Below are 19,405 nucleotides of genomic sequence, written 5' to 3'. Positions count from 1 at the left end.
GAATCTGTGTCATTTTCTTTTTGTGGCTTATTGATTCCTTTCAAGAACAATTACATTGTTAGCATTACTTGAGATCAATATTAGATTTAAGTGTTTCAGAAGTAAATATTGCTCTTCTAATTAAAAACTTGCCATCTTACTAGGACTAAAGGGGCATTTTTCCTGTGTTATAAATGGTAACATCTGTGAAGTTTAGGGTTTTTTTGTTTTGTTTTGTTTTAGCCTTTAGAAGAATAAGCCTCATGGGGTTAGGATCCCAGTACACATCAACAGAAGTTTTCCAAGGCAATTGAGTGAAAAATAGCAGGCCTTCTCTGGGACTCATCTAGAAGCCTCCCTTAGGCTTAAATCATGTGCTTTCTTGTGAAGTGCTTGCCAGAGGAAATGGGAAAAGACCCTCTGAAAGAGTGTCTTGGCTTCTCATGATCTGGATTCTTGGCTTTAACACCCTCAAAGTCAAGCCACTGGTAATTCTTGGTCTTACAGTCCCTACTCCACCATTCTTCCCTATCCTTAAACAATAACCATATGAAGACAGTAGACCTATAATCCAATATGTGCCTGACACAACACAGATACCTCATAATACTTATTTAATGAATAAATCAATCAGAAAGCATTTATCATGGACTTAACAATTAAGAAAATGGCAAGACAGACACAGAGATCAAACCACGGGAGTGGGTATTAAAGATGCCAAGAAATGAGCTCTGTAAAGAATGGGGGAACGAATGTGTCCCGGTGATGTCTGAATCTACTCTAGATAGGAATTCAACTCTGAAAATAATATAGGGGATTCATTTAAGTGAAGGTGGAAGAAATAGCCAGAGGAAATATATTCAAAAATTGCAGAGTCAAAAATATCCCTCTTCTGGGCATGAATTTGTGTGACATGATTGGAATATGTTTGATTAAATAAATGTTAGCTACTTAAAAGAAAAGCCCCCAAAACATCAGGGCTGTCTTAGAGACTCATTTGTAGACAGGAACTCTGGCAAATATGGTTTTGTGAAACCCATTTTATCATATAGAAAAATGGAAGCTTACTCAAGACTTACAGAAAGCAGTGACAAAAATCAGAGCTACGTAGTAGAACAATGACTTGTCTCTGAGGTGCAGTCTTTATTGGATGAAATAATGAATGAAAGCCAGGAGATTAGTTAGCAGCTTTGCTTCATTTAATCATTAAAAAACAAAAACAAAACAAAACAAAAAAAACAAGTTGAACAAAGGAAACGGAAAAAGCAGAAATACATAAAGTCATTGAAATGGAAGAATTAATAAGTGATTGGGCAGGAAGCTGAAGATACAGATGAAATAAAAGCAAAATCAAACATGAATCACAGGCTCCTGGCTCAACTGATGAAGACATTGGTGGTATTAGTTGGTAGAAATAAGGTAGATGGAGAACAAAGCTCTCCTAAGGAGAAAATAATGAGATCAAAGTAGGACAGAGTCCATTTTAAATGATTTCAGAACATGTACACGCCCCCACCTACAGAAGGCTACGCCATCCTCCCAGATCTGGGCAGGACCCTAGTGCCGGGACTAGCGGAAGCTTCTCTCCCACCCAGGATTATAGGTTCACCCAACAAGGGGGTGCATAACACCTAGTGCTGAGAGGAGGCTGGAGGCAGATGACAGGAGGGGACCACGAGTCCTTTTCTCAGGTCAGCAACACCACGGAGAGGATGGGGCACACGCTCGGTGGCCATGGCTATTTCCATCTGATGCCAGGTGCACCTGGCTGCATTAAGAGGGCCAGGGATGGGTCCAGCAGAAAATATGGGAGTAAGAATGCAAGAAAAAATGCAGAATGGAGCCACCCGGATTGAAGTTGATGCTATGAGAGTAATAAATACATTCTCCAAGAAAGAAAACATAATCAGATAAGCTAAAACCTGGGAAATAAATCCTCAGGTTTGGGCCCTCTTGAGGATGGGCCAGGGGCTGAGGGGGAAGAGAAGGACTGAGGGGCAGAAGAGAAATCTGCTAGGCATGTGGTTCAGAGCAAAAGAAGTATTCAATGCAGAGAAGGAAATTGAAAGGTAGAGGATTTTTTTAGCTGAAGGAGAGGCAGAAGGGAAGGGGGAGAGAGAGAGAGAGAGAGACTCAAGCAGACTCCCCACTGAGCGTGGATCTGGCCGGGGGCTCAATGTCACGACCCTGAGATCATGACCTGAGCCCAAACCAAGAGTTGATCACTCAAACTACTGAGCCACCCAGGCACCTCTGTTTTCTGGTTTTTAACACTATAGAAGCATGAGGCTATATTAATTGTCTTAATTTTTAGGGTTTTTTTTGTTTTTTGTTTTTTTTTTTTGCTTCTGCTTGTGAGATTCTCTATTCTTAAAATTAAATGTTTCACCAGTATATATTGAGAAATTCTTTTGTCTGTATTAATTGTGTCTGATATATAATGGCCCCTTTCAACCTGCAAACTCATAGAGTTCATCACCCCAGGATAGTTTTAAATAGTATAAGGGCTCCAAAGTGATTGGGTGGTCTCACCTCCTAAAGCCCCTACTGACCAGCCGTGAGTAATTCACCGTGACTCTGTCCCTGGAGTACTCGCATTTGTAAAAGGAAGACAAAACAACATAATTGAACTTTATACCCTGTGAATAGCAGCTGTACATTGTCCCTTCACTGAGCAACCACAGTTCTATTATTTACTTCTATCAGTTTGACTTAGATACTTCATATAAGTAGAATCATGCAGTATTCGTGCTTCGCTTCCTGGTTTATTTCAACATAGCATAATATCCTCAGGGTTCATCCATATTGTCACAAATGGCAGGATTTTATCATTTTTTAAGGCTGGATAATATTCCATTATATATATATATATATATATATATATATCACTTTTTTTTTATCCACTCGTCCACTGATGAACATTTAGGTTCTTTCCTCATCTAAGCCATTGTAAATAATGCTTCAGTGAACATGGGAGTACAAGTATCACTTTCAGATCCTGATTTCAATAAAAAATAATCCTGGATGTATACCTAGAAGTAGGATTGCTGGGTTGTAGGGCAGCTCTATTTTTAATTTTTTGATGGACCTCCATACTGTTTTCCATAGTGGCTGCACTTTTTACATTCCTATCAATAGTGTACAAGAGTTCCAATTTTTCCACATCCCTGCTAACATTTGTTATCTTCTGGATTTTTCTGATAATAGCCATCCTAGCTGGTGTGAGGTGATATCTCACTGTGGTTTTGATTTGCATCTACCTGATGATCAGTGATGTTGAGCATCTTTTTGAGTGTCTTTTAGCCATCTGGATGTCTTCTTTGGCGAAATCTCTATTCAAGTTCTTTGCCCATTTTTAACCAGATTATTTTTGTTATTGTTGTTCTAGAGATCTGCCATACAACATTGAACCTATAGTTAATAACACTGCGTTGTACACTTAAAAATATGTTTAGGCGTACCTGGGTCATTCAGTTGTTAAGCGTCTGCCTTTGGCTCAGGTCATGATCTCAGGGTCCTGGGATCGAGCCCCACATCAGGCTCCCTGCTCAGCGGGAAGCCTGCTTCTCCCTCTCCCACTCCCCCTGCTTGTGTTCCCTCTCTCGCTCTGTCTCTCTCTCTGTCAAATAAATAAATAAAATCTTTAAAAATATATACATTTAAAAGATAGATCTCATATTAAATATTCTTACCACAATAAAAAAATAGTACTTTTTCAGATCGGTATGAAGATTAGATGATAACATTTGTGTGTAGCAACTAATGCCTGTCATATAGTAAATATTCAGTAATTATTCTCTATCATTGTTTTTATATTTACTCTGGTCTTTTCCAGGCTTTGAGTCTCTGATATTTGTCTTCTATATTTATTGTTTGTATTCTGATACCTTCTCTCTTTTCTTTTTGTCTGTGTTTTGGGAGAGCCTGTAAAGGTCAGAGGTCTAGTCAGTTGAGCATGGGTTGGGGGATGAGTAAGATGTGGGGCAGTGGAGAAAGAGCTGGGCCTCTGAACCGTCACTATGACCACTTTTCCAGCTTCATCTCTTCTCAGGGTGTGTTCACAATAGAAGAACCAGAGGTGAGTGTTCTGTACTCGGGTTTCTGGTTGACCAGACCAACAGTACAACTGCATGGGACAGGTCGTGTGGCTTCAACCTGGCTCTTCCACCCAGCATGATAATGTAGGGCTTTTCACCCCCATTCTCTCCCCAGCTCCAAGCTGTCCTTACTGCAGAGTCAAAGAATCCCAAAGCATTCAGGGAAATCTCCATGCCAGGAGTATTATCAGCCATACTGGGGACTGACACATCAGGGAGATTCCCATACAGGCATGATCATTATTAAGAGTGAAATATCCTGAGAAAGTCTAGCACAGCAGGATTTTATGAGCACATAGCAGTAAGAATGAAATGCAGTGACCTAAAACTCAGTGAACATAGGAAGAAAGAGAAAATAATATCATTATATAAAATTATTTATTTATTTATTTATTTGACAGAGAGAAACACAGCAAGTGAGGAAACACAAGCAGGGGGAGTGGGAGAGGGAGAAGCAGGCCTCCCACCGAGCAGGGAGCCCAACGTGGGCCTCGATCCCAGGACCGTGGGATCATGACCTGAGCCAAAGGCAGACGCTTAACGACTGAGCCGCCCAGGTGCCCCTGAAATTTTTTTAAAAAGCAAAAATGCATGCAATATACAACAGTTAGGTTTTCCTCCCATAATGCTGCACAGTAAACAATACCAGAATACCACTAGTTCATTATAACAAAGACATATATTCCTATTAGTAGATGTTTGAGGCAGCTAAGGGTTGGCTGGCCTTGCTTTCAGGCTGAAGGTTAGCCTCAAGTCTGGTCCACATGCCTCTTCCTTCAGGGACCCATGTTTAAACTAGCCTGCTCTGTGCACAGGGAAGGACAGGACCACGAGAGAACTTGCCTAACCACACGGTCACATGTCCAGTTGTATGTCCCGGTCTTTCACAGTCCGTTGACCAAAGCAAGTCCCACAACCACACCCAGAATCGATGAGGCCAGAAGTGGAGGAAGAAGGAGTGGGCATTTACTGAACAGTTGTGCAATGTACCACAACAGTCTAGTTAAAAGATATTCCTTAAATTCATTGAAATGGTTGCCTTTGAAGAAGAGGTAGGAGTGAGGTGTGAGGATAAAAGGACATAAAGAAATGAGAAGTAAATATGCCTTGATCCACCGATGGCAATGTTTCATAAGCTGTGGATTATATTTAACTTAAATCTCTATCCTTATGTTCAAAACAAAATAAAAATCCCCCAATATTTATTGCATGTGTGTGCATCCAATATTAATTAAGGGTATTGCATGAAGTATTAAGGACTAACATTGTCATGTTTCTTCGCCTTGGAATTTCAAACTTGAAGAGTTGGAAATCAAGTTAAGCAGAAATGACAAACCATAAAAAACTCTAGGAAATAAATCTTTAGGGTGCTCTGAAATTAGACAAAAGGGAGCTTGCTTTTGTCTGGAAAGTCAAGGAAGTTTCTGGAAAAAGTGACGGAAAGCTGAGATCTGAAAGAAAAGGAGGTGTTTCCAATGCAAAGTGACATGGCAGAATTAGACCCTAAAGTTGGAGGAAGAAAAATAATTTTCAAAAACCAAAAGGAGGTAATTTTGCCAGGAGTCTGGAGAGGTAAAGCTGAGTCAGGACCTGTAGAGTCTGATAGACTTGAAGATAGTGCCAAGATTTCCTTTCCTAAGAAAAAAGGAGGTTTTAAGGCAGAAGGGACAGGATCACTAGTTATTAGCTCTCCTTTGGTTTCCCTATTTTCAAGTTCCTTTGGGTTTATGAGTTCCTTTTTTTTGAGGAAAGTTGAATGTGTGCCCACTGTTATTTTTAGAAATTTCTACAGTGTATCTCAATGAAGAAATTTTACAAGGAACGTATTACTTGTTACTTGATGTCTTGAGGGGATTGAGTTATGTTTACCTTTGAAAAACGTATTTCCCAAAAGATTTAGAGTTAAATTAGCCTGAAGCAAATACTTCTTAGGATCTCTCATAGTTATATTGATACCACATCGGTAAAAACTGAACAGCATGCATATTTTATGTTATATTAGGTCAGTGACATCGGCACAAGGAACTTGTCCGTGAGATGTTGACTCGCTCTGTTGTCAACACCTGGTAGATACTGCAGGTGTCAGACAGTGGGGAGGGGAGAGGAAGAAAGAAAAGCACATGTCTTCTCAGTGGTCACGTGGAGAGTTTGACTTTCCTAATGTCTTTTAAGGATACCTTAGCATTCGATCAGATCCACTAAAAAAGCCATTATGACTGCAGAAAACAGTACAAACCACTTTGCAGTAATCCCTAATGCTAAATCATACTTGGGAGGTTTGGCGAATTACACTGTTATAAAATAAATCAGATTAGTTGCTTTCGAAGACATTGGGAAAAAGGATTTTGGAAACCACATCAGGGAGAAGAATCATTGTATACTTGAAAACATATTACTTAATGTTTGTGTGTAATGGTAATAATAGGTTTAGAAGTCCCTGATATAATGCTATTGCCGTTATTATGAAGAAAATTGTGTGGGTCTGAATAAGTAATTTCTTGATAATTGTGTATATAAGAAAAATTACTAAATCAAGATATCCCCTGATATTAAGAACTTAATTATTTTGGTCCATTATAGGCTCATTGAAATTCCCTCTGTTTGCAAGTTTGGAACATCTTTCATACAGACCTGCAATTACCTTCTGTAGTAATTAATTACATTCTCACCATCATTAAGTCAAAACATATCATGTTTAATGCTCACTATAGAAATGGAAGTCAAAAGTAAAAATGAACTGAGTAATAAAGAAAATGATTGAAATCTTAAGGTTCTATTTTCTTGATATAAATTTACATTTATTCTGCCACATTAATTATACCCACGCTGTCGTATAATAAATGTGTTATTGTTTGATGTAAAAAATCGACTATCAGCACTATGATGATGGGATTTTTTTTCTTGTCTGTTATGTTCCCCTCATCTAGAAAAAATGCCTGGTTCAGAGTGTCACTGTATCACCACAGTGCTGTCTATGTGCTGAATACATGACCTTTCCAGTAGTATTATCCCATACTTATATTTATTGAGCCTTACACGGTCGAATTTAGTAGAGAAAAGGACATCACAAGGTTGACATGTCTTTCACATTTTGGAAACCACACTCTATTTAAATAAGTCACATACTACCTCAAATCATATTTGGAAAGAAGCCTAATACATGAACAAACAAATCAATTAATTCATTTATTAATAGGTGATATTAAATCATGTCCTTCCTGAGGGCAATTAGGGTTGGCAAACATCCCAAGTCCTTCAAAGCTATTGACTAATGCCACCAGGGTTGGCGTTTCTGTTTAACCAGGAAAAATGATATTGTACTGCAGCTACTTTACTTCTTTAAACCTCATCTCCAAGTAAGAATAATAAGAACATTGTGCTGGTTTGGTACTTGGCTTTGATGAAGAATGAAAGCACTTAGCCAATGTCAGGCACGTAAATGGTAGTTGGTATTTCCTCATCATCATCCTTCCTTTCAGGGAAATGTCAAACGTCCCGAGCTCTGCCTCTGGTTTGGTACAGTTCTTATCTGCTCAGCATTTATTAACTTTAGATATCAATCCCTGGACTCATGAAGTATTTCTAGTGTCATCTATGACAGTGTTCAATTTGAGAATAAAGTTTTCATGAAAACACCATGCTAATTGGGTCTCTACAATGCCCCCCAAATAAATATGTACATTTTTTTTTAGATTTTATTTATTTATTTGACAGACAGAGAGAGCGTGCAAGCATGAGCAGGGGCAGGCATGAGAGGGAGAAGCAGACTGCCCGCTGAGCAGGGAGCCCACACGTGGGGCTCAATCCCAGGATCCTGGGATCATGACCTGAGATGAAGGCAGATGCTTAACTGACTGAGCCACCCAGGTGCCCCAAATATGTACATATTTTAGTAAAGTTTTTTTAAAACCAACAATTACAAGGTATTTCATTTAAATAGACATCTTCAGCTGATGTCACTTCATAATGATACATCTCTATTTTTATTCCTTTGACTGGAAGAAAAAATATCCAAAATCTTGACAAATAAATTACATTTTAGCTTGTCACCCTAATACTCAAATGATATACCAGATCGGACTCCGCATATGACACGATCACTATGATCCCTATAAAGTGGAATACAGGAGCGCCTGGGTGGCTCAGTTGGTTAAGCAACTGCCTTCGGCTCAGGTCATGATCTCAGGGTCCTGGGATTGAGCCCCGCATCCGCCTCCCTGCTCGGCAGGAAGCCTGCTTCTCCCTTTCCCACTCCCCCTGCTTGTGTTCCCTCTCTCGCTGTCTCTCTCTCTGTCAAATAAATAAATAAAATATTTAAAAAATAAAAATAAAAAAAGTGGAATACATGTGGAAGGCACATCTCATACTCATAGGTAGATGCCGACAGTGAGGTAGGAAGTCCACTTGATTATCAACCTGAAGACCTGTAATCTAGTTCTAGCACCTTCAGTTGGTAACACCCATACTTCTCCTTTACAGCTTTTATCAGAAATGTTAGTATGTAGTTGTGTTTATCTGTGCAACTTTTGTCTCCCCCCTCAATGCCGTTATGAGGCCCATAAATACAGAAGCACATCTGTCTTTTTCATCATTGCCTATCATTCTGAGAGATAAATAATAGCCATAGATGAGAATCTATGAACAGATATTAGTGGGCTTTAAACTGAAAACATGCCAACAATTTAGCCATTTTCTAAGGTTAGTAAATTCTTAGAGGTCCTCCAGAGCATATACAAAATTACTTATGTAATGATGATTCTCACAGTTACTGAAAAATTAGTCAGAAATCTCAATCTTGTTCAACAATAGGTTAACCCACAATGTAACTCGGATTTGACACATTGCACAATGAAGTTAGTGTAAGAAAGCATCATTCGTTCCTGATAATATAAGTCATATGAGGATTCCTTTATTGGAAAAATCCAGAGGATTATGTCATTATTTTAAAGGATGGTCTGAACAACAGGATGTATTAAATATAATTAAAGGAGTAACAGAATATAAGGACAGAAGCTGAGAAGTATGGTGGAGATAAAGTTTTATATTCATCCAGTCCAGAAAAAAAAAAAATTCATGATGATAGTTTCATTTCTGAAATATTGGATTCAGGGATCTTTTTGGAAAAAAATGTTTATTCTCCTCCTATCTTCTACTTTTGGGAGCTTTGTTTCCATAGGTTCCATTATCATCTCTTTTCTTTTTTTTTTATTTTTTTAAAGATTTTATTTATTTATTTGACAGAGAGAGAGATAGCGAGAGCAGTAACACAAGCAGGGGGAGTGGGAGAGGGAGAAGCAGGCTTCCCGCCGAACAGGGAGCCCGCTGTGGGACTCGATCCCAGGACCCTGGGATCATGACCTGAGCCAAAGGCAGACGCTTAACGACTGAGCCACCCAGGCGCCCTATCATCTCTTTTCTGATGCATTTTCCCCAAACAAAAATCACTGATATAATCTCCACTTCTTTTCTGCTCTCAAAAAATGTGCACATGACCACTGCAAGCAGGGACTTGGGTGACATATATTTTCAACCACAGTGGGAGTTCCACATTCAGCCACACCCCCATGTAAGTGATGTCCCTGGAGTTGGGCATCTTGGCAGCTCGGGACACACATACGCATAAGCATGATCATATCTTAAGTGTTCATTTAACAAATTATTTTTGATCTCTTAATGGCAAGGCAAAAAAAATCATCTGCTCTAATGGAGCTCACAATCAGGGGACAGAGATATGCTGCAAACCTGTGAACAAGTAAATATGAAATGTAAATTCAGATAAGGTTACATAGTCTAAAGAAAATACAATAAGGATTGACTCAAGTGGTTTATGACTGGGTAGAGACAGAGGAGGGGTCATCTGAGACCTGGATGTCGGGAGGAACTAGCCTCACAAGAGTGATGCCAAGAGTGAACAACACACAGAGGAGTGTTGAGGTAGATGTGAGCTTGGTGATCTAGGAGGCCATTCTTGCTGAATTACTGCTAATGATCATCAAGAAGGTAGGGATATGAGATGAACTCCATCTTCCCAACTCAGTTTTCATTCTGGTACCCTCAGGACTCAGCTGTGTCTAGTCAGAAGACATGTCAAATGAATGAATGAATGAATGAACCCTCATCTAATGAATTAATCCCTGTACTATGAAACATATGAGCAAGATGATAAGTATTAGATAAGAGGTAATTTATAACATTTTCAATTGCTGATATTATATAAATTTTACATTTAAATTTATATAATTTTTAATTTCCAGAGTCTCTGTGATGCAAGGTCCAAGTTTCCCACGCCCCTTGAATGGTTAAGCTTCCACTAATATCATGGTTCTTCGAAAATTTGTTTAGGGAAATATATCCCTCTAAAGGAGAATGTGTCACTTATTTGAAAATTCAGGAAAAAAATATCTCAAACTCTTGTGGTGAATGGAAGTGACATTAAGAAGCATTGCTGTACCAGCACCTCATCAGTCTTCCCAAATCATGGTTATCTGAAGTCATACTTGCTCCAATAGATGGATAAGGTCAGTGGGATTTATAGAAAGCACTGTCACAGTAAGTGAGGAGAGTTCAGAAAGGCTGCCCTGCTATGCTTCTCACGTGTCCTCACTTTCCATAAAATTTTAAGAAGGAACCCATTGTATTTACCCTTCAAAAGACTCCAAGAAGCATAATGATAGTATACTCTATTTTTGCCACCCCTGCTGAGAAGAGACTCTTTGCAGAGAATTTTACCACCATCGTATTGAATTCATGTTTATTATGTTTTGTTTTGTTGCAATTTTTTTTCTTTTGACAATGTCTCTTGTGGTGGCTAGGTAAATAGAACAAAATTCTAAAATTGTTTAGTCTTCTTTTTTTATGTGATATTGCATACATATTATGAGATCACCCACTAACATTCTATAAATCACATTGGACCACCATCTGTTTTATAGTACCTTTTTGAAATATTACATTGCCTGCAAAGTCAAAATACATTCTACCTCGTGATATTAGGATATCTGTACTAAGGAAGAGACATGGTAGTTTAGGTAGTTGACTAAAGAATAAAATTAAATGGATTCCACTATGTGGCTGTCTAAAGTATTTGTCTTCATTCATGGTGACCTAACACCATAGACAATTTGTTTTATTCTCTTGAGCCCACAGTTGGATGCATTTCTAAACAACTATGATAAGTAAGGGCCTGGAGACAGAAGGAAAGGCAAGAAGAGAATCCCTCAGATGCTACAAAAAGAATTAGAACTATCTTTTTATTTTATCAGTTAAAGACGTAATTCAAAAGGTACTATGAATACGTTGGCTTTAGTAAAGAGAGCATGCTGAGTCTAATGAACATACTTTAAGTTTCTGGATAACTAATTTGTGAATGGAGAAAGAGTTTTAGTTATACTACAGATGGAGTGGGTGCTGAATCTAACAGAAACTCTGAAATTTTTTCTTGAAACAGTTTGTGCTGTAATTTTGCTCTTTCTTCCTTCATTTTTCTTCATGGGACATGTGCTGCATAACTTTCTGGGCAGTGCGCTAAGGCAGGATTTACGAGAGCTTCCAATTCTGGAGCATTTTTCCCAAGTAGCTTTGCTCATTCTCATGTTGAAAGACTGTTGCCTTTAGGATATCATAGATAAATGTCAAGTTGGGTTCATGTGTAAGGACCTGTGTTATAGGATGAGTCCTGTTTCATTTGCGTAATAACACTGAAATGTACTAGCTGAGGAAATTCAGAAATGAGCTAACTCTTAAAGCCTTGATTTCCTTTTTTGTAAGCTATGGTTGCTGTTCATACCAACTCCTGGATTTCTTATAAGCATACACATGATAACACATGAAATGCACATTATTGGATAATGTAGTAAAGCATGCAAATGGACTGCTAACAACTCCTGCCATTATCATTATTTTTAAAATTTTTAGATTTGAGTGTACTTGACACACAATGTCTTACGAGTTCAGGTATATGATACAGTGATTCACTTTATACATTATGCTGTGCACACCCCAAGTGTAGCTCTCATCTGTCACCATAAACATTATTATAATGACTCTATTCTCTATACTGTGCCTTTCATCCTCCTGACTTACTCATCCCATAACTGGAAGCCTGTGTCTCCCCTCCCCTTCACCCATTTTGCCCATCCCCCCACCTCCTTCCCTCTGGCAACCCTCTGTTTGTTCTCTGTATTTATGGGTCTGATTCTGCTTTTCATTTGTTTATTCATTTGTTTTGTTTTTTAGGTTCCACATGTCAGTGCATCATATGGTTATTTGTTATTTCTTATTCTGACTTATTTCACTTAGCGTAACACCCTCTAGGTTCATCCATGTTATCACGAATGGCAAGATCTCATCCTTTTTTGTGGCTGAATAATATTCCAGTATATAATATGTAATTACATCTATCAGTGGACACTTGAGTTGCTTCCATATCTTGGCTATTGTAAATAATGCTGCTATAAACATAGGGGCGCATATATCTTTTTGAATTAGTATTTTTGTATTCTTTGGTAATTCCAGTAGTGGAATTGCTGGATCATAGGGAAGCTCTATTTTTAATTTTTTGAAGAGCCTCTATATTGTTTTCCATAGTGGTGGCACCAGTTTGTATTCCCACAAACAGTGCATGAGGGTTCCTTTTTCTCCACATCCTCGCCAACACCTATTGTTTCTTGTGTTTTTTATTTTCGCCATTCTGACAGGTGAGAGGTGATATCTCATTGTAGTTTTGATTTGCATTTCCCTGCTGATGAATGATGTTGAACATCTTTTCATGCGTCTTTGGCCATTTGTTTATCTTTGACAAGTATCTGTTCATGTCTTCTGCACATTTTTAATTGGATTATTTGGGTTTTTTGGTGTTAAGTTGCTTAAGTTCTTGATATATTTTGGATGCTAATTAACCCTTAATCAGTTATGTCTTTTGCAAATATCTTCTCCCATTCAGTAGGTTGTCTTTTAGTTTTGTTTATCATTTCCTTTGCTGTGCAGAAGCTTTTATTTTCCCTTGCCTCAGGAGACATATCTAGAAAAAAATGTTGGAGAAATTATGGTCTGTGCTCTCTTCTAGGATTTTTATGGTTTTAAGTATCACATTTAACTCTTTAATCCATTTTGAATTTATTTTTATATATGGTATAAGAAAGTAGTCCATTTTCATTCTTTTGCATGTTGCTGTCCAGTTTTACCAATACCATTTGTTGAAGAGACTTTTTCCCACTGCATATTATTTTTCTTAAAGATTTATTTATTTTAGAGAGAGAGAGAGAGAGGTCACAAGCAGGGGGAGGGGCAGAGGGAGAGGGAAACAAATCCTCAAGCTGATTCCCCGCTGAGCACAGAGCCCAACTCGGGGCTTGATCCCAGGACCCTGAGATCATGACCTAACCCAAAACCAAGAGTCAATGCTTAACCGATTGAGTCACCCAGGTGCCCCTCCCATTGCATATTTTTGCCTCCGTGGTCAAAAATTAATTGACCATATAATCGTGGGTTTATTTCTGGGTTTTCTGTTCTGTTCCATTGATCTATGTGTCTATTTTTATGGTTGTACCATACTATTTTGATTCCTATAGCTTTGTGTAGTATATTTTAAAATCTGGGATTGTGATACCTCCAGTTTTGTTCTTCTTTTTCAAGATTGCTTTGGCTATTTAAGGTCTTTTCTGGTTCCATATACATTATATGATTGTTTTTTCTAGTTCTGTGAAAAGTATTTTTGGTATTTTGAGAGAGATTACCTGAAATTTGTAGATTGTTGGTGGTATGGACATTTTAACAATATTTATTCTCCCAATCCATGAGTATAGAATACTTTTCCATTCGTTTGTGTCACCTCAGTTGCTTTCATCAGTGTTTTATAGTTTCCAGAGTACTAGTCTTTCACCTCTTTAGTTAAGTTTATTCTTAGGTATTTTATTAATTTTGATGCAATTGTAAATGGGACTGTTTTCTTAATTTCTCTTTCTGCTATTTCATTATTAATATATAGAAATGCAAAGGATTTCTGTATATTGATTTTGTATCCTGAGACCTTACTGAATTCATTTATCAGTTCTAGTAGTATTTTGGTGGAGTCTTTAGGGTTCTCTATATAATATCATGTCATTTGCAAATAATGAATTTTACTTCTTCCTTACCAATTTGGTTACCTTTTATTTCTTTTTCTTGTCTGATTGCTGTGGCTGGGACTCCTAGCTCTGGGTTGAATAGAAGTGGTGAGAGTGGACATCCTTGTCTTATTCCTGATCTTAGGGAGAAAGCTGTCAATTTATGGTTTATATTTTTATATCTCAGGGAAGGTTTATGTTTTTAAAGATAACTTTAATAGAATAGAAGCAGAAAGTCAGTTAGGAGTCCACTGCAGGAAACAAGTAGATAGAGGAGATGAGGATGATCTATATTAGGCATGCTTTCATTGAGATATTAGCAGGACTTGAGGACAGTTTGGTTGCGGAGTCCAAGAGAAAGAGAAGTGTCATTGGCCATCCCTAGGCTTTCAGAGAGACCAACTTGGTAAAAGGTGGAGCCATAGATTTAGAGTGGAGAAGGTATACGTTTGGGAGAGAAATCAGGATGCTGGTTTGGGATATGTTGAGTTAAAAATAGAACACTTAAGTTGAGCATTGTATATATTACTTTGGAGTTTAAAAGATGAGTGTAGCCATAATTTAAATGGGAGTTATGAACACATAGAAGTTGTTTAGAGGCACGAGACTGGAAGAGATTGCAGAGGCTGAATATAGATGTAGAGAAGGTACACATGCCTGTATCTGAGCCTTGGGAGTGCTTTACTTCAAGGAATTTAGTGGCTTATACAGTGTCTGTTCAGGTTTGTGGTCAAATCTACCACATACTAGCTCTGTGCCCAAATTGTTTACTTGACCTCAAGGGCTGGCTTTAGCATGGAAAATATTATGTAATTCCAATGTCACTTTATATAATTCAAAATAAGACCAATGTAAACTCTGATGTAAGTGAGGATGCCCAACAGTTTTGACTATTTTTACTGTAGTCTTTAAAAATCTATCAAATATCAATTTCTTTTTTTTAAATATCCTGACTTATCTTGGTCTATATCTGGGACAATTCCACATCCTTTCACTCCCTATAAGCCTCAAGTTCATTAACTAAAAATAAAAAATGGGCGGTAGAGTATACATGTATCATCTGTAGTATAGTTCTTGGACATAATAAGCATTCAACAAATGTTAGCTATCATTGGGCTCCCTGTTAGCGGGAAGCCTGCTTCTCCCTCTCCCATTCCCCCTGCTTGTGTTCCCTCTCTCGCTGTGTCTCTCTCTGTCAAATAAATAAATAAAATCTTTAAAAAAGAAAAAACAAACATTAGCTATCATTATTTTATTATTATTACTATCATCATCATTAGTAATGTTATCCTAAAGGATTGTTGTGAGGATTAATTTATTTATGAAAAAACCTAGCATGTTTAACAGAACAGAGCAGCTGGTAAATAATTCTTGTCTCCTCCACTTGTGTACCCATCCCTCCACTTTACAACAGACCTCCACACTCCATCATTCTCTCAGTGTCAGAGTTCACATAGGCACAATAAAAGAACATCATTCATAATTGTCTCAGAAGGGAAACTACCAAGCAGACATGGGGTTTAGGTCAGATGAGATTCCTATAATTAAAGGAAAGTGGAAGAGAAGATGCCCAAGGCAAACATTAATTCATTCTTTTACATAAATAATTTTGAATAACAGGTAGTGAAGATACTTCATTGATTCAGGTGGAGTCATCCACAAGAAACAGAGATTCTGCTGCAGTTCAAACCTGGAAGTGTGAATGCTAAATATGATTTTTCACTTCTAGAAGGCCATGCATTTTATAGATCAGTTTGGCATCATCAATACCCTTTGTTTTCATTTTGTGAAAGTGAATTAATAATATATAATTTCATTTTAGGGGTTACCTGCAAGTCATGTGAGGTACAGAGTAGATGATGTCCAGTTTCCTTATCCTGCCAGTATTTTTGATGTAGAAGAAGATTCTGGAAGAGTAATAACTCGAGTCAATCTTAACGAAGAGCCTACAACAATTTTTAAGGTCAGTGCAGTGTTTTCCTTACTGTTATCTATTTGATATTTAACTTTTGAGAGTACAGTTTAACAGATGACCATACTTGTTTCCATTTTTCTCCTTTCAGTTATTTTTTAAATTAAAAAGTAATGTATATTTTACCACGGATACTTAGAAAATAGAGTTAAGCAGAAAGAAAAAAAACACTTGATCTTTCACATCTTGGAGATAACTAGAATTTAGCAGTTTAATATCTATCCTTATGATGACATTCCATACAAATGCAAGTATACACATATGTGTTTGAAAATAATATGATCCTATTATTCATACCACTTTTTTTACTTAATAATATATTACCCAGGACAATAAATACTGTTAATTGTATTTTTTTAATGGTTGAGTGATGTTCTACTGTATGAATGCACTATTATTTTTTTTGCCTAACACTTTGTTGATGGATAATTAGGCTGTTTCTCATTTTTTTGTTATAATAATATTTGCTGTTGTGAAACTCCTTGTGCAAATATTATCTGCCACTTCCCTGACATTTCTCCTTAATGTAAGTACTGAGAGGCAAAATTATTGAATCAAGTTTATATACTCACGTTAAGTTATACTTCAGGAAAATTTGAAATATTACTACCATTCACTATTATCATAAATAATCTATTTTATTAAATGTTTGAGTGTTACCATTTTCTGTAATTACTTAGAATAATTTCTTTTGTTGTGAATAAAGCCTGTGACCCTGCATTGAGGAAATGCCCTCGTTGGTTAACCTTTTGCGTGTCAGTGAGTACTGTGCTTCACAGAATCCTACCACTGTGGGAGCAATTGTTCTGTTTGTAAAGTGTTAACCCAAGGGTAAATCATGGGCCCAAGGATGAGCCTTAGTTATGGTTTCATGGTCTAGGTTGAATTGGTTTAAATTAGTAGCCTGCAGGTTCCAAAATTATGCACATTCCAGAGAAACACATAATATTGAAAATATTTAACATTTCTTAAATGAAGAATTCTTCTTGACATAATAATATATGTTATCCAAAATAGATCAATTATAAACAATATTGTGGTAATAAATATTATTACTTGAGACATCTTGAGATAAAAGCTTTTCTGCAGTTTGTATCCTTTGAACAGTTTCTACTATACAGTATGAACTTGGTTTTATATATTTTTAAGAGAGTGTATATCTAAGTGTGTTAAACTGTTAAAGATTTCCAGTTTTATCCTCCAGAGTGAAGTATTACTGCCCTATAATCTTGCAGACAGTTAATTCACTGGAAAAATTAATTTCCTTTTATAAGGAAGCTAATTAGCTCTTTGCTATCGATGTGACTGAATTTAACACTTTTTAAATAAGTGTCGGTGCTCATAATGGCCCATGTTTTTACTGTGGGCACCAGTGGGACTGTGGAGGAGAGGTCAGTTTAATCACTGGAGAGATGTACCTGTTTTACTGGTAGTGTTTTATCATAGCATTTATGACTTTTCTTGTCTAGGAAATGAAAATGAAACACCCACCTGGTGGTATTGTTGTGAAGAGTAAGTGAGAATCTATGTAACATACCCTCATCTAGAGCCTGCTCCCTGAAAGACAGTGAGGAAGTGATCATTGCTCCCCTCCTGGAGCCAAGCAGTCCAGTGATTAAAAATGATGCTTTATATATTAAAAAAAAAAAGATGCTTTACTTTCTTCTTGTTAATCATCTTTAACATGAATTTTTATTACTTTTTAAGCTGGTGGTTGTTGCTTTTGATGATGGTGAGCCTGTGATGTCCAGCAGCGCCACAGTGAAAATTCTTGTCTTACATCCTGGAGAAATCCCACGCTTCACACAAGAGGAATATAGGTACTGGTTCCTATCGGTTTTTGTAATATGTAACAGTTTTTTGTGTTGTTCTGTTTTGGCCTCTCAAAACTGAGACAATTTGAATTGATTAATGAAGCCTTCCAATTCTCATTTAAGTTTTTCTAAATTAGCATAATATTACATTTATCTTTAAAGTTAATATAGTCAAATGATAATTTAGTCTAAAAATACCAGTTTTAGTAATGCTTTCATGAATAATGGAGCTTTTAAAAGTAACTAATGTATTGGGGCACCTGGGTGGCTCAGTCTGTTAAGTGTCTCTCGGCTCAGGTCATGATCTCTGGGTGGTGAGATCAAACCCCTCATGAGGCTCTGCACTTTGTGCAGAATCTGCTTGTCCCTCTCCCTCTGCCTGCTGGCTCTCTCTCTGTCTCTCTCTCTCTAAAATAAATAAATAAATAAAATCTTTAAAAATAATTAATGTAACCTTTGAAAAATAAAACATTATATTTTGGGGTTTAAACTGCAACTAATTAATAATCTCAGTAGCAAGAAGTAGTAGACATTTAGTTTCTTGTTATTGCCATATCCATAATTTGACATGAATCTGAAATATTTCTCAAATAATCAGTGAAAGAGAAAAAGAGAATGTATGTGTGTGTGTTTATATGTATGATATATATTATGTATTATAGCTATCAAACTAGTATATATACTGTCTTAAGTCTGGGTGCCGTCACAAAATCCCACAGACCAGGTGGCTCAAACGCAAATTTATTTTATCACAGTTCCAGAGGCTGGAAGGCTGGGGTCAGGGCACAACCATGGTCAGGTTCTGGTGAGAGCCCTCTTCTTGGCTTGCGGATGTCTGCGTCCTCGTTGAGTCCGCACATAGAGGAGAGTGAGACAAAGCAAGCACCCTGGTGTCTCTTCTTGTAAGGGCACCAATCCCAAGATTAGTGCCCCACCCTCATGACCTCATCTAAATCTAATTACTTCTCAAAGCCCTCATCTTCAAATACCATGCCATTGAGGGTTAAGGGCTTCAACATATTGATTTTAGGGGGACACAGTTCAGTCCACAGCACGTGTGCAGATAGGTAGATAGATAGATAGATAGATAGATAGATAGATAGATATTCTTAGGAAGTGAAAAATTTATTTTAAAAATAATAAAATTAAATGTACTGTATTTTATGATTGCTTCATGATCGCATATGAGTGAAAGATTTATAATGCTTTTCTGAAAATATAGAACTTTCTTTCATGATATTGTTTTCTTTAAGTGAAAACATGAATGTACTTGTATTAGAATATTAGAACCCATAAGAGAAGTTTCCCCACAAATATTTGAAGGAGACTCACTACATACTACTTATTTACTATTTCCTTCTTCTGGACATAGCATTAAATGGCATCCAGTCCTGGAGCTCCAGAGGCTCACAACTATGCGTGGACACTAAACATTATATG

The 19,405-nt window shown here is 37.2% G+C and overlaps 1 protein-coding gene across 1 annotated transcript in view; it reads left to right on the top strand.

Moving 5' to 3' along the window:
- LOC102751140 (protocadherin-15) overlaps window positions 1-19,405 on the top strand; it is a 762,960-nt gene that overhangs the window by 592,763 nt on the left and 150,792 nt on the right. Inside the window, exons 20-21 of the mRNA XM_081823172.1 lie at window positions 16,002-16,142; window positions 17,859-17,971. Coding sequence (XP_081679298.1) covers window positions 16,002-16,142; window positions 17,859-17,971 — 254 coding nt within the window. The remainder of the gene's footprint in view (window positions 1-16,001; window positions 16,143-17,858; window positions 17,972-19,405) is intronic.

This window comes from Leptonychotes weddellii, chromosome 6 (genome assembly GCF_054177405.1).
Source record: "Leptonychotes weddellii isolate Sample4059 chromosome 6, ASM5417740v2, whole genome shotgun sequence".
In the NCBI taxonomy this organism is placed as follows: Eukaryota; Metazoa; Chordata; class Mammalia; order Carnivora; family Phocidae; genus Leptonychotes; species Leptonychotes weddellii.
This window is presented reverse-complemented; position numbering and strand designations above follow the sequence as displayed.